Genomic DNA, 15005 nt, shown 5'->3' with positions numbered 1-15005 from the left:
GGGCATGCATTTATATTAAACAATTGCAACAAAGCGGAAATTGCTAAATAAGTGCCAATGCCAGCACTTACCCCATCCAACTAATGAGATGATAAAAATGAAATGTGGAGGAAGAGGCTTCATGGTTCTAATCAGAAGGAAGTAGAGCTGTGTGGCACTGAGCCCGTTCCACGTGAATGTCCCCAACAGAAAATAGTGCAGTAAGGCAGCGATGGCCGTGCATGAGGGATTCGGGGTGTCAAGGGTGTCTCTTACAGGTATTTCGTTGTCGTCAGGGTTACTGTTGATGGTACTGTTACTTGTCTGTAGGTTCTTATTGGAGTTTTCAATTCCAAACACAAAGAGGAGGTTAAAAATCAACATCGATGTACACAAACTGACCAACACCCAAGTTACTGAGGTTTTTCTGATTTTCCTAAAAATAAAAAGTAAACATGAAGAATCAAGTGAATGCAAAGCAAGCAATTGCACCTATACCACCACCACAACAGCAAATATCCTTAGGGCTGAAAGGATGGCTCAGTAGCAGGGGACCCAGGTTCAGTTCCCTTCTCATTCTTCATGTGCTGTTTCTTAACTGTGTTAACTCCAGTTCCAGGGGACTCCGCCGTCCTCTTCTGGCCTCTGTGGGCACTGCATGTAAATTCAGCCCTTGGCGCAGCCAGCCTGCCATTGAATTTTCCTCTCTCATATCAGAAAAGAATAATCTTAATTTTTGCAAAGCAGTGAATTCAACAAAAAAAGGCAGAGGTACCATTGCATTCTGGTTAAGAAAAAAATGTATCTCATCTCTGAAGCCAGTGCCCAGTGAGCCCCAATCCCTAGCATTTATGCCCTACAGAGTCCCCTCCTAGGCCTGCCTTGGCCTTGATTTAACTAACAGAATGTAACAGAAAGCTGGTAGCCAAGAATGACTTCTCCATCAGGTACAGTAATGCCTGAGACACCCCACCCCACCGCCACAAACTTTCATAACCCTTAACATGTTCGGCTAAAGACCCTACACAGAAATGTTCCATGTCTACGTACATGGAGAAGGATCCAGCTGGTCTGACACTAGAGCAGGGGTTCTCAGCCTGTGGGGTGCAAGTCCTTTGGGGGCTCCTGTATATCAGCTATTTACATTATGATTCATAACAGTAGCAAAACCACAGTTATTAAGTAACAATGAGACAATGTTGTGGCTGGGGTCAGCACAACATGAGCTGTATTAAAGGGTAGCCGCATTAGGAAGGTTGAGAACAGCTGCCCCAGAGTACCCTCCCAGCTGTCGTTGGACCACCATCTCCTTGGACAGCACAGCAAGAGCAGATGAGCCCTAGTAAGGCCCAGACTCATGAGAGGTAATGAACTGTTTTACATCACTGAGCTTGGGCATCTGCGAGCGTACACAAAGGCTATGTGCAGAAGAGCCTCTACATAGCACATTACACATTAATCGATGAGCCCATGTATGAATGTACAGAAAAGTCTCATGTTTGTAGGCAATATTTTTTTCAAATATTTTTAATTTTAAGTTAATGCCAACTATGATCTTAAAAGTTAAAAATAGAACAACATAATATAGTTAAAAGAAAATTCTAGGCTATTCTGCTTATGTTTCATTTAAAGAGTAAATCTCCCATAAGCCAGTAAAATTAGTTAAAGTGTTTGAAATTTATTTTATATTGCTACTGACGCTATTTTTAGTAGACGGATGATTGCTACCTTTTTGACATATTAGAACATGGCCACATATCTTTTCTGCAAGACAGCTTAGAATTCCCTTTCCAGGTGGTACCTCTGAAAGATGAGAGTTCCAGGGTGGTATTTTGGGAAATTATCTTGATTGCTAAATGTTCAAGATATTTTGAGTTGCCCTTTTTTAAAAAAAAAAACACAAAATATACTCAGTGTTCCAGCATTTGGACTTATAATTTCCAGATGCAGAACCAACCACTGCTCCTCTGTGCCGCCTCCCAATTCTTACTTGCTTATTGTCTTTGCTTGAAAGGGACAGTCTGTGCTGTGGTTTTATCTATAGGCTGGCCATGTATAGCAGGAACTTTTAGAACTCAGTATGGTCATGTGTGTGTGCGTGTATGTGATGTGCTGAATGGAGTGGACAAGGTATGCATACTGTGGTACATGTGTGTGTTCTGTACTGGACAACATCTTCAGACTGGCAAAAGAGGAAAGATGCCCTTTAATGGCATTGACATCAAATGCAAGGTATGATAGTCTCTCTGCCATGTATGGACTTTTGTCTTTATTCTTTAAAAGACAGTACAGCCTTGTGCTCTCTCCTTTGGCATATAGCCACGCTGTGGACACTATGGCATATAGTCCTGTACCAATGAAGGCTATAAGATCTATACTTATTACCATCTAATTTCTTCTAGAGTTTTTGGCCCATAGATCTTCCCAATAGCTGTTTTCTGGATCTATTCTGGATTTTTAAAGTTCTATTACATAGATGTACCTTGCTGTTCTTACCCTATAAATTAGTGGTCAAGTCTACCCAGTCTACGGCCTGTATGGTTTCATAATATTCCACCATAACCTATCTCAGTCTTTGAGTTTTTCCACAGACGAAACTCAACCCATCCGATACAGTTGAGATTTCCTTGATTACCTGAGATTTTTTACACCCTTTGAGATGTTAAATAATAAAAATGTCAAACTGTCTTCAAAGGAATTGTATATGAAAGTATCACGAGGGGCTGGTGCGATGGATAGCTCAGTGGGTACAGGCTCTTCCATCAAGACGTCCAACCTGTGTTGTCCACATGGTGGAAGGGGAACATGCCTCCCACATGCTGTCTTCTGATCTCCACCTACATGCAGTGGCATGTTCCCTCCCTACAATATATCTTGAAAATGTAATAAAAAGGTAACAGTAGTTACAATCTTTCTAATTTTGAACATAAATTACAACCTACGTGGAGAACAAGAAATTTTCAAACAGCCTAATCCTTTCTATAAAAACACATTCTCTATGTTATTGTCACATGGGGATTTATCCAAGAATACATAAAATATTTCATTCAAGATTTAAAATATCAACATCTATATTATTTTGTTAGGTTATATATTCTAATGAATTTTAGTGTCATACATGATTGCCAATTGGGGTAGGAAATAAAAAAAAGAAAAATATCTAATAGCAAATGGACAGGGTGAGATTCTAGGTAAAAAAAAATTACTTATACAGTAACTACAAATGATCCATAGTGAACTGAATAATTATTGGTACAGCTATAGTGTTGGAAGGAATGCAAATGAAGGCATCAATATGGGAGGCATTTCATTTTCCCTGACAAGCTAGTAATTACAGGGCATATATTTTTACTCCAATACCATTGTCACAATCTTTAACTATATACTTCACTTTGTACCTATTTGTAAGGTGTCTCATTTACTCCTTGAAAATGTAAACTCTCCAAAGGTGGGAACTTAACTTGTTTTTCTTATTTACAATTTATCTTCTGGCAAATAATAAGCAGTCAATCAAAAAATCAGTGAATGAAATTAAAGAGGCATTTGGTGTGAAAGGTGAAGGAGAGAGGAAAAGGGAAATCTACTCCGGAGAAATTACATGTTCAAGGATGGAGCAGAGGAAATGAACGATGAACCCAGCTGTTTTGTTGTGATCAAAATGAGAAAGTGCTTAGAGTCCAAAGGAACCATGGCAAAATGGCCTAAGGAGCTCGCTGTGACTTTTTATTAGTGCATAGTCAAGAAACAAAGAAGCATGAAAGAGTGGGAAATCACCAATGCAATCATGTTTTGATCTCACCAGGATCCCTACGTGAGAGACTGTTGGCAAACAGAAGGATATCATATCATACACTCTCAAATGCACTATATGAACCAGCTATTATTTACACGTGAGAAAGTGAGCTGTGATGATAGAGAAATATCAGCTACCCATCTAAACACCACTAGGACTTAAAACCAAGAACAGTAGGACTGTTGCCATGTATTTCTTGTGGTGTCACATTGAGAAAGATTCAATGACCCCATAGTTACTCTAAGAATCTTTAACCTGAATCTAATCATGAGGGGAATATCAATCAAATCCTAAGTAGAAGAGCAGTCTTCAAAATAACTGGCCTGGGCACTTCAACGACATTACTGTCACAAATGACCAAAACAAACAAAAAAGAAAATGGAATTATAGGCTAAAGGTGACTGAAGTATCATGGTAGTAAATGAATTTAGAAAAATTTACCCCACTGTAATAGCCCACAGAGTGACTTGAGATATTTGATTATAGAGGGCGTGATTTTAAATTTCTTAGATTAAATTTCCAGAGTGAGGCTAATGACATAATGCTCTGTAAGAGAATGTAAGATATTGTTCTCTGGAGACACACAACTGAAAGTTGTAAAGATGATAATCTTATGTATTGCCTACCTTCAAAATCTCAGGGAAAAAGTAAAAATAATCACAAAATATTAAGAATTGGCATATGTGTTGGGGTTTACAAGGACACTCAGTATCCTATTTCTGCTTTGCTATAGGTTGCACTTGTTAAGTAAAACGGCATAAAAATTATAAATAATGATATCCTTATAATGAAAATCTTAGTTTCACACTTCTAAGATAAGACTGGGAGGGAGTTTAGCAGGGAGAAATGGTTCTGGAGGAATGATAAATTCACTCTGATACAACTTGAGTGAGAGAGGAGACAGGCCTAAATTAGAACACTTGCTAGCTCAGTTTATTCCATAGTTACTTTCAAAACTTTGTTGTCCAGCATTGTTTTCTTTTGCAGTCCAGATGGTCAGACATGTTCCATTCCACATTAAAGAGGCACAGGATCTGTAGGCTAATGTTGATTTTGCTGTCAAAGCCTTTGTCTTATTTGTAACTATGTACTTGGGACTGTATCACAGCCTCTTTGGACTTGTGCCCTATGTTCAATGGGTTTCCTTCTACCTTAGAGAAAGGATATTCTCAAGAGAAACTAAACTCTGACGTGAACTTATCCCATAAATTACAATCAGGAGGGCAGTTTATTCTATGAAAATCACCTGTCCCCTCTTACCTTGTGACAATCTGGAATATAATTGTGAGAGCCAGACCAGCAATGGACAGGGCGCAGCCAATGTTGGACAACACGTCTAGGGGTTCAGGATACCGATAATCCTTTTTGAAAGTCTGAAAAAATAATTTGACGCAGATGTTTAAATAGGCTAACTTTTTTAAATTTAAAAAATATTCATCTAAGTCAGTATCATGGAATAACATTGCATTAATTAAAATAACCAACAGGATGCCAAATATGCTTTCTTCTTCATAAAGCCATATATATATGTGTTCTATCTATCTGTCTGTCTGTCTGTCTATCTATCTATCTATCATTTATTTACATATATGTGTCTGTGTTAACTTATATCACATGTTTGTGGGTTCCTGTGGTGACCAGAAGTAGATGTCAGATCCCCTGGAACTGGGGAAAGTTGTGAGCCATTGATTTAAAGTGCTAGGGACTAAACTTAGAAATGTTCTTACCTGCCAAGTTATCTTGTGCACCCAAACTTTAGTGTATTCTTAAGTGATGTAAATTAATAACAGCTTCCATGTGGTAGAGGCTGTATTGCAATTAGTCTAATTCAGTTAGAATATATATGTGTGTATATATATACACAGAAAGGCAGTTCCGCCAGTGTCTAAGAAGACAGGGTTGTTTATGTTAGGCCTGAATTGTCTCCTGTTGTTATTGGTTTTATTGGTTATATTATTTCATGTGTTGCTGAGCACATCTTTGCTAATTTACTTACAGTAAAGTTCTACTTACAATAAAGTTCAGCATGACTACAACATGAAGAGATTGTTCATATAATTCTGTTAATTCTTTAACAGATTTATCTTTTCTGCAATATATCTACATCTATCCCAATATGCACCATAAACTTGCATTCCAGGTAACCATCAAGGTGGCTCAGAAGGCATGTGTGTTTACTGTCAAACCTGATCACCTCAGTTTAATGCCTACACTCACATGGTAAAGAAGAGAACTAACCCCTACCAGTTGTCTGGTCTCCACAGGTAAGCTTGGCCTGTACATAAGTGCACACTCACATGCATGCACATGCACACTCACACACTACATAAAAATAAGTTTAAAAGCATATTTTGTGTGATTATATACTCTTTGAAATCTGAATATAAAGATGCTTATATGCCCATGCACACATATTGCATACATTTTCTATTTCAAAGCAAATTCTAGTTATGAAGTAAGCTTTGGTTTCTTATATATTAGTATATATTATTTTGTAGGAAAAAACATAAAATAATAAGCATGATTTAAAAGAAAAGTGTTCTGGCAGTGTTTATATAGTTTATTGTCAATGCACAAAGAATCACAGACCCATGGGTTGTCAGATCGTAGACAGCAGCTGTTAACTCAGGGCCTGTTTGGGTTAGTTTGCAATTCTGACTCTTCATTTGACGACTTTCACAGCTCCAAAGTATCTACAATGGTGGCCAGGCAGGTATTAGTGAAAGTTATGGGAAGCCCCGCTTGGAAACAAGAAGAATATCTGTCACAGAGCATTCTGTGCTGTTTAATGTGTAGAATAAACTAATCTTTACATAGTTAATACTATGACTTGATGATGTCATAAAAGGAAAGTTCTATTGCTAGTGTCATCTGATGGGCAAAATCTGCTCTCAGCGTAAATTAGAAAAGAAGCAATAAAATCAATCAAACTAAGAACATTTTACAACTAAAATGAGAGATATATAGTTGTTTAAAAAAATATCTAAAAGAAAGTTCTATTTTTTGAGTCTACAACGTGTCTGTTTATTCTGCCGATCTTCATCCTAAACATGGCTACATGAAAGCTATTGCAGGATGAAAACATTGTTTTCCCTCCAGGGATTCATGAATGAATAGCTGTTTGGTAGCTTCCCCTGTTAATATTCCATTCAAATGTTCTCCGCGTGTGCACACTTCATCACAGGTCCAAGCCAACGCTTTGTTTTGAAGAACGGTTTCTGGAGATGACTTGTAGAGATGCTGAAAATGGCCAGCCCAGCAGTGGTCCGAGGTGCAAATGTCAGATCCGCTACTGCCCTAGCACAGGGAGGCTTGGTGATTAATGGACGTAAGGACGGGGGAGGGAGACTATAGGAAAATGTAAAGAACTTAAGAGCTACTTCTTTCCCACATATCAGCAAAAACAGCAACTTGGACAGCTGCAGTAGAAAAAGTTTCCAGAAATGCAAGTGCCCTATGTATGGCTAGGTCTGTACTAGATTGTTCCACTCCACAAGGACGTCACTCTTAGATGGTTCACCTGGTGGAACATGCCAGCTTCTCCTTCACACGTAGGCATCCTTTCCGTGCTCAAAAGCCCAGTTCTGAACTAAATGTGTCTATTTCTTTTCTACGACTACATCGTAAACAGCACTAGCAGCAACATCAAAACGCTCTGCTACTTTCTCGCGAGTGTGCCCCTCTTTAGACCCCCACCCCTTCATTGCCTGTGGTTTCCATTTTATCTAAACTTTTGATCTGTGTAAATCAGACCTCAGCGTTGTCACTGGTTAGTGGATCCTAGATCTGCATAGAGAGTAAGCCTTGCCTGGAAAGAGATTGCTTTGCACATCCTTACCATCAGCACAGCGAAATTGGTTGTGTGGTTGCAGCGGCAGCCGAGGAACCCTGGAGTGCTCATATCTTTTCGGCAGCCATGTGTGTCCCAGTCCTTTGTTAAAAAATTCCAGTAGACACAGGCATAGGAGTAAAGCTGGAATTTTCCTTTGTCGTACTGTGAATTGATGACACATTGAATGCTTAATGGAATTTTTTTTAAATCTGAGTATAAGATAATCCCATGAGAAATAAGTACATATTAAACATTAATGGCTTTCTTATAGATCGAGGGAAGAGTAAGGGCATACATTGTCAGATGTGGTAGGATACATCTACAATCCCCATACTTGTGAAACTGAGGCAGGAGGACTGCTCCTAGTTCATGGTCAGCTAGAGCTATATAGCAAGTTTGTCTCAAGAATGAAATAAACAACCAACTAAAAAAAGTAGATAAGAATATAAATCAAATTAATTAATTTTCTATTTAGATAGTTTGTCAGATAATTAGATAAGATAAAGATTTAAATAATTACTTCAAAAAACTTTTTAAAGAGAGTTTCTGTAGAGGTTTTTTTTTTTTTTTTTTTTTTTAACCAAAATTACCTCCAGTTTTGTAATTAAGAAGAGCCAGAAGTTTTATTTCCATTCATGGGAAAACTCACCGTCGGATTAAATACCATTTCCACAGAAACATTCCGGTCTTGGTCACTTGCATTTATTTTGCCTGAGACAATTTTTTGACTAAAATCTGATGTAGCGGTAAAAGTTTTTGACTGAAAAAGCTTGTGGTTTTGATACACCACAAAACCACATCCATTTACATCTGTGGAATAAAAGACATTAAAATCAGTAGATATACAGTGTGGCGAACAAAGAACAGGTTCACGCTATTGTGGAACTGCATGACCACTTCATATTTCCGTAAGGTACAGTGAAAAAAATTAGTTTACTGACTGATTTTTATTTAATTGCAAAATAATACAAGTGATGTTACAGTATGCATGTACACCATGGCTGTCCACAACTATTGGTTCATAACTACTTGCACAATGCAAGACATGGGAACTAGAATGCCTCCTTTCGGGCTGGCCATCAGGACCTTCTCTGACATTTATCATCTAGTAAATTATAAGATTCCATCCAAATAAATATCTTACCCCATGTCCAAGAGGCATGAAGAGTTGAAGAGAAGCATCAACACACAGGCTTGTTGAATGTCCCTATTCCATTTATTTCCCTATTCTGCTAGATCATATTCTTTGTCCAAATACATTTGCACATGCTTGTCTATGCTTCTTTTGTTCCTATGCAACGAATTCTCTAGGAAAAGCCCAAAGCATGGAGTTCAGAGAGCTTTGGAATAGCAGCAAATGTGGAGGTTCCTGAGCGTGTAGCCGGAGAGGGTGTGGAAACTGTAGCCCTTCAGGCATACATTGCCCTGTGCTTACTTTCATATGTATCCTTTCTAAGGTCCTTTCCAATAAGCCAGGATAAATGTGTCCACCTTAGTTATGTGAATTGCAAAAGCAAATTAACCCAAGATGATGATTTTGGAAACCCTAGTTTATGATTGGTCAATCATAAGTAAAGATAAAACACTGTGGGGCTTGTGATTGTCTGTCTGTCTGTCTGTCTGTCTGTCTCTCTCTCTCTCTCTCCCTCCCCCTCCCTCCCTCCGTCCCTCCCTCCCCCTTCTCTCTCCCTCCCCCTCCCTCCCTCCCTCCCTCCCCCTTCTCTCTCTCTCTCTCTCTCTCTCTCTCTCTCTCTCTCTCTCTCTCTCTCTCTCTCTCTCGTGTGTGTGTGTGTGTGTGTGTGTGTAAACCTTGCCAGACCAATCTATGATGTAAGCCTGCAGTAGGCATAATTAGCATATGTAACCCCTGGTTGGCTAATTGCTAATTTTCTTCCTATAGACTTCTTCCTATGCCCTATGTGGGGATGACACATTCCCGCACATTCTGCTTCATTTATAAACATGTCGCCTTTGTGCGATAAGACAGGAGGCAGGAGCTACAGTCCTGAGTACAGGCTTTTTACGGGAGTAGTGGAGATCCACACTGCAGTCCTCATGCAGACAGAACAATTCTCTTATCCATTGAGCCATGTTGCCAGCTCCTAAATGCACATTTTAACAGAAGAATTGCTTATGCTGCACTGTCTTTCGTAATTGATAGGCAAAAACGGCAGCCATGAAGCATGCCTATCCCGTCCTCATGTGAGCTGAGGAGGAGGCAGGCAAGGCTTTGATGGTCTCTTGGTAACTGCTTTGCCAGTTGTTCTTCTCTGTCCTCTACCTGGGAGGAACTGTACGGCTTTCTCACATTCTTCATAGCAAACTGCCCTCGCCAAATTTTTCCCTCCTATGGCCAAATTAACCCCTTTTTATTTTATTATTTTATTTTGTAGGAATAGGCCATTTTAATCCAGAAAATCAAATGTATATTTATTGTTTCTAAAAGTAAAATTAGATTTTTCCAATCTTCAACATTTACATTTAGTATCTTCTAAGCAAGACACAGGTGTAGGGAAGAGAATCAGTTTTTTTCAGGGATGTGCTCCCTCATAAGTTATCCAATCACAAGTGGCCAGCTCTAAACACATCTACATACAAGCGATACTAGATGGACTTTGTAGTGTGTGTGTGTGTGTGTGTGTGTGTGTGTGTGTGTGTACACACATTGTTATATATGTTTGTGTATGTAAGTTCAAGATCTGAGAGAAAGTGGGAGTGAGATAGGAGGAGTGAAAGTCTCAAATTTTTTAAATGTAAATAAAAACTCAAAAGGAAAATACAGATGTTAAGTCAGCATCTTGAATTGCTTTTTTATTTTTTAAATGAAAGAATGGCGTGCCTGAGAGAAAACTGAAATCTATATGAACATATAGATTCCGTAAAAAAAACAATTTAGAGTTCTTGCCCATTCTATAGTATTTTGAGCACCTATCACAAAATTATAATTTTTACAAATACTCAGGTTTATTAGAATAACTTATATTTGCATCTTGTGTATTTCCCAGTCTCCACATTTTTAGCTATTCCTTTTCATGCTTTCTCCACCTTGTATCAGCCTTGTTAGACACTTGTTTGTTTCAATTTTTTTTTTCATGGACATTTTCCATTAGATTGACCAAGGCTAGAGTTTGTTAATTTATAACTTTATTCATGTATACCCTTATGCATATTAATTCTTACTCTTAACTTTTTTATTTTACTTTTATGTTTATTCAGATAAATACTTAGACACCTTTTTCTGATTTATTTAATTTTCTAATAAATTTATTAAGTAATATACACTTTTTAAAAATACTTTTTATCCATAGCCTATACTTTTTGACATGTGATATTCTTGCTCCTATTAATTTTCCATTTATTTGTGATCTATACTTTAATTTCTTCTCTATTAATCATATTTTAAAGTTTCTAATTTGGTAAAATGTTTCCTCTTCTATTATTGCACATTAATAGTGTTGTTACATTGTAGTCAGGAACTGTCTATTTAATTTTTATTTTTAAAAATTCAAGGACAGCAGGCTACCAAGAAGAGACTTGATACCCTATGAGCATATACAGGGGGAGGAAATCCCCCTCAGGAACAGTCATAGGGGAGGGGAATAAGGGGAAAATGGGAGGGAGGGAAGAATGGGAGGATACAAGGGATGGGATAACCATTGAGATGTAACAAGAATAAATTAATTAAAAAATTATGTATTATTTAAAAATGAAAAAAATAAATATTTAAAAAAATCTTAACCATTTCCTTTTTTATTAATTTTTTCAGAATTTCATGTAATGTATTTTGACTGTATACACTGCATCCCCCAGCTTCTCCCAGAACCTCTCCTACTTCCCAACCTGCCTGCTGCATGTCCTGATTGGCTTCTTAAGTCCACCAAGTTCAGTCTGTGCTGCCCGCATACTCTTGCGGGCATTGACGTCCACTGGCGAGTGGTTCAGCTGCCAGGGACCATACACCCTTAAAGAAAGCTGACCTTCCCACTTCTAGCAGCTATCAGCTTTGTGACCTGATGATGGCTAGTTTCCAATAATGTCACAAACATTTACAAAGAATTTTCAATATGTACTTTTTTTATCTACAAATAAAATTATAAAATATATAGAAATATACACAGAAGTCAAACTTACTATGTTTATCTGCTTAATCTTCAATTTCTCAGATAATTGCAATAAAATTTCTCCTGGCTATTGTTTGGTCAGTTCCTCCCTGTTTGTTTGTTTGTTTGTTTGTTTGTTTTGTTGCTTTTACATTTTACTGTCTTTTTTAAGAGAACAGTGCACTTAGACTCTCTGCTCAGATGTACTATATAGGCAGCACAGTCTCCCTGTGGCTCCCACAATATGGGGAGTAGGGACTACTTCTGACATGAGCTTTAGCCCCACACGTTGATCACTTCCCCCTGGCAGGGCAGCCTTGCCAGGCCACAGAGGAAGAGGATACAGGCAGTCCAGAGGAGACTTGACAGGCTGAGGTCAGATGTTAGGGGAGGAAGGCTTCCCCTTTCTGATGATTAGGGGCGGGACAGGGATGGAGAAGGTGTGAGGGAGGGAGGGTGGGGTCAGGAGACAATGAGGGAGGGGCTACATGCAGCATGTAAAGTGAACTAATTAAAATTTTAAAAAAGAATTAAAATATATTTGGGAGACTGGTACTTTGCATTACTGTGAAAGCATATTAGGGTTATTGGAGTGGCCAGAGAAATGTTGATCAAAGGCTAATTTTCATCAGGTTAGGACGGTGTTTAAGAGATGTATCATCCAAGTGGTGACTCTTGAAACAGGCTAACAGCGGGAAGTGAGTGTTCTCCCCACGACAGGCAATTCTGTGACGCAAGGCAGAAAAGTTGCTCTGCAGTGTATTTGTATTTCAAAACACATATATAGTGTAATTAAAAAAGCTTTCCCTCTCAATCTAAAACAGACCCATCTCTTAATAATGTTTTAAACCATGTGAGAAATATTGCTTATTTGTGTATAAATAAGAAAATAAAAAATTAGACCCCTGTCTTTCACCAAGCACAACCTAGATATTCTAGAGATACAGAGACCTAAATGTAAATACTAACACTGAAATTATTTAAGTGGAAACAAAAGAGCACATGGTAATCTCAGTAGAGGAAAAGATCTCTTTAAGAAAGTCACACAGAGTCTGAGGCTGCAGCTCACGCTGGAGTACTGGCTTACCGTGTACAAGACTCTGGTTCAATCTCCAGTTCTCCAAAGAAACAAAGGACCAATTACAGAGGAAACACGGACAAATTAGACACACTGGCCCATCCCAAGTAGAGTTTACCGTGGCTCAAGCCACAAAGCTTTAAGGAATAGATACCTTTATAGAGTGAAGGGAAGATATTCTCAATTTAGGAAAAGAGAAAGCAGAATTCAGAATTCCTTCCACCTAGCTTGCTTTGTGTTTATACTACTTCTCTGTTTCTTCAGCTGGATTATTAGACAGTTTTTCCTAAATCAAACTCCATTTAAAAAACTTTCTGATTAATAAAGACAAAGCAAACAAATATTTGATGCAGTAAATCACAGAATAGGAAATCTGAATGTTTAACAATTACAAATAAAGATCAAGGGCAAAAACAAACAAAAGAAAAGTAATAATGTATTGTGAACCTTTAAAGTACAAAAGGAAAGCAAAAAATATCTGTTGTATACTTAACAGATAGGTATTAGCTAATAAAACCATTAATATTCTTGGATAAAAGTTGACAAGAGAGTATTAAGGTAAAAATGCAAGTTCATATAGCACAATGTCATTCATGTACACAGATAAAACATCCCCAATTACAGGATATTTTCTTTTCTGTATATAAATATGCAACAAAAGTATAAAGATGAACATTATGTGAACACACATCATGTCAGGAAAATGGCAGGCAAGGTGCAGGACTATGGGGCTTGTTCACAGTGTTAAGGCCTGCAGCACACACAGTAGGTACTTATGCACAGTGTTAAGGCATGTAGCACACACAGTAGATATTTGTGCACAGTCTTAAGGCATGTAGCACACACAGTAGGTATTTGTGCACAGTGTTAAGGCCTGCAGCATAAACAGTAGGTCCTTCATACAGCAATTGTGGACTTAGAATATTTTAGTTGCATCTGTATTTGACACATACAGATATTTTTCTTGTTATTTCTTACATTCTACAACATAGACACTGTAGCACATGTGAATTTTATGGGTATATTGACGGTGATTTAAGAGAGGTTGTAAGAGAGGATAGATGTAGGGTAAACACACACATACACACACATACACACACATACACACACACACACACAGATTACAGCATTTTAAATAACAGATTTGAGCTTTTTGAGATTTTGGTATGTAAATAAGACCCTTAGGACAATCCCTTATGGATACCAAAACTTTCTTTTTGTATCGATTTATCATACTGGTAGGTACATAGCTGCTGGTTATATTTATGTACATTTCTCTATACATAAAAGATTTAAAAACCAAGTAGAAATACAAAAGAACATAAAAGACTAAAATTTAACATCTACCCCCACCCCCAAAGCTGTAGGCAAAGCAAGTAGGACCAAACTTCTTAGCATCTAAATTCTTAACTCAGCCCCTTCTTTTTTCTCTGTGCTACAAAGAATGTATTTTTAAAAAAATATGTTCTTTTGAACACACAATCATTGTTGTTGGGAAAGAAAAAGTCGACTTCTGTAGACTTTGAGAATACGGCTTTTTCAAGATGGCAGGCAACACACAAGCCTGTGAGAAACCTAGAGAAGGCAGTGTATAGATGAGATTACTGTTGGTTCTGCTAAATGACAGCTTTCCCTGTTAAATAAACAGGTCCAGATGTAGATGTGCAGGGTGCCTCTGAGTGTGCGAGGGTCACGCCATGAGGAAATATGCACCTGTTTGTGACCGAGCCTTTCCACCACACAAATGTAAGGGACACTTCTGCAAGAGACTTGGGTACCTGGCACTAATATTTCAATCCATTACCCTTCAACCTCGTTATGGAATAATGAAAGATTCTTTGTTCCCTAAAATACCGGTGCCCCATATTTGACCATGTCCCCTGGATGGGGCGACCTGGTGGCACTCAGAGGAAGGATAGCAGGCTACCAAGAAGAGACTTGATACTCTATGAGCATATACGGGGGGGGGGGGGGGGTAATCCCCCTCAGGAACCGTCATAGGGGAGGAGAGTAAGAGGAAAATGGGAGGGAGGGAAGAATGGGAGGATACAAGGGATGGGATAACCATTGAGATGTAATATGAATAAATCAGTAATATAAAATTTTTTAAAAAGTTAAAAAATAAATAAAAAATAAAAGTTCCAAAAAATAGTAGAATTGAGATTACTGTAATATATATTGCATATATATATATATATGCAAAATTATTAGGTGTAAAACTAA

At 38.0% G+C, this 15005-nt stretch overlaps 1 protein-coding gene and 1 long non-coding RNA gene across 4 annotated transcripts in view; one reads left to right on the top strand and one right to left on the bottom strand.

Annotated features, from left to right (window-relative positions):
• ADGRG7 (adhesion G protein-coupled receptor G7) overlaps positions 1 to 15005 on the bottom strand; it is a 60306-nt gene that overhangs the window by 16367 nt on the left and 28934 nt on the right. For all 3 annotated transcript variants that reach the window (XM_084801235.1, XM_084801234.1, XM_084801236.1), the window contains exons 9-12: positions 8254 to 8414; positions 7611 to 7766; positions 5033 to 5145; positions 72 to 415 (exon numbers count right to left, since the gene is read on the bottom strand). In XM_084801235.1, the coding sequence (XP_084657361.1) occupies positions 72 to 415; positions 5033 to 5145; positions 7611 to 7766; positions 8254 to 8414 (774 nt within the window). The remainder of the gene's footprint in view (positions 1 to 71; positions 416 to 5032; positions 5146 to 7610; positions 7767 to 8253; positions 8415 to 15005) is intronic.
• Positions 1090 to 15005, top strand: part of LOC311608687 — a 40316-nt gene continuing 26400 nt past the window's right edge. The window contains exon 1 of the long non-coding RNA XR_014783082.1: positions 1090 to 1343. This is a non-coding gene — a long non-coding RNA (uncharacterized lncRNA). The remainder of the gene's footprint in view (positions 1344 to 15005) is intronic.

This window comes from Acomys minous (assembly GCF_964271855.1).
Source record: "Acomys minous genome assembly, chromosome: 11".
In the NCBI taxonomy this organism is placed as follows: domain Eukaryota; kingdom Metazoa; phylum Chordata; class Mammalia; order Rodentia; family Muridae; genus Acomys; species Acomys minous.
The sequence above is the reverse complement of the archived record's forward strand: the minus strand, read 5'-3'. Positions and strand labels throughout refer to the sequence as shown.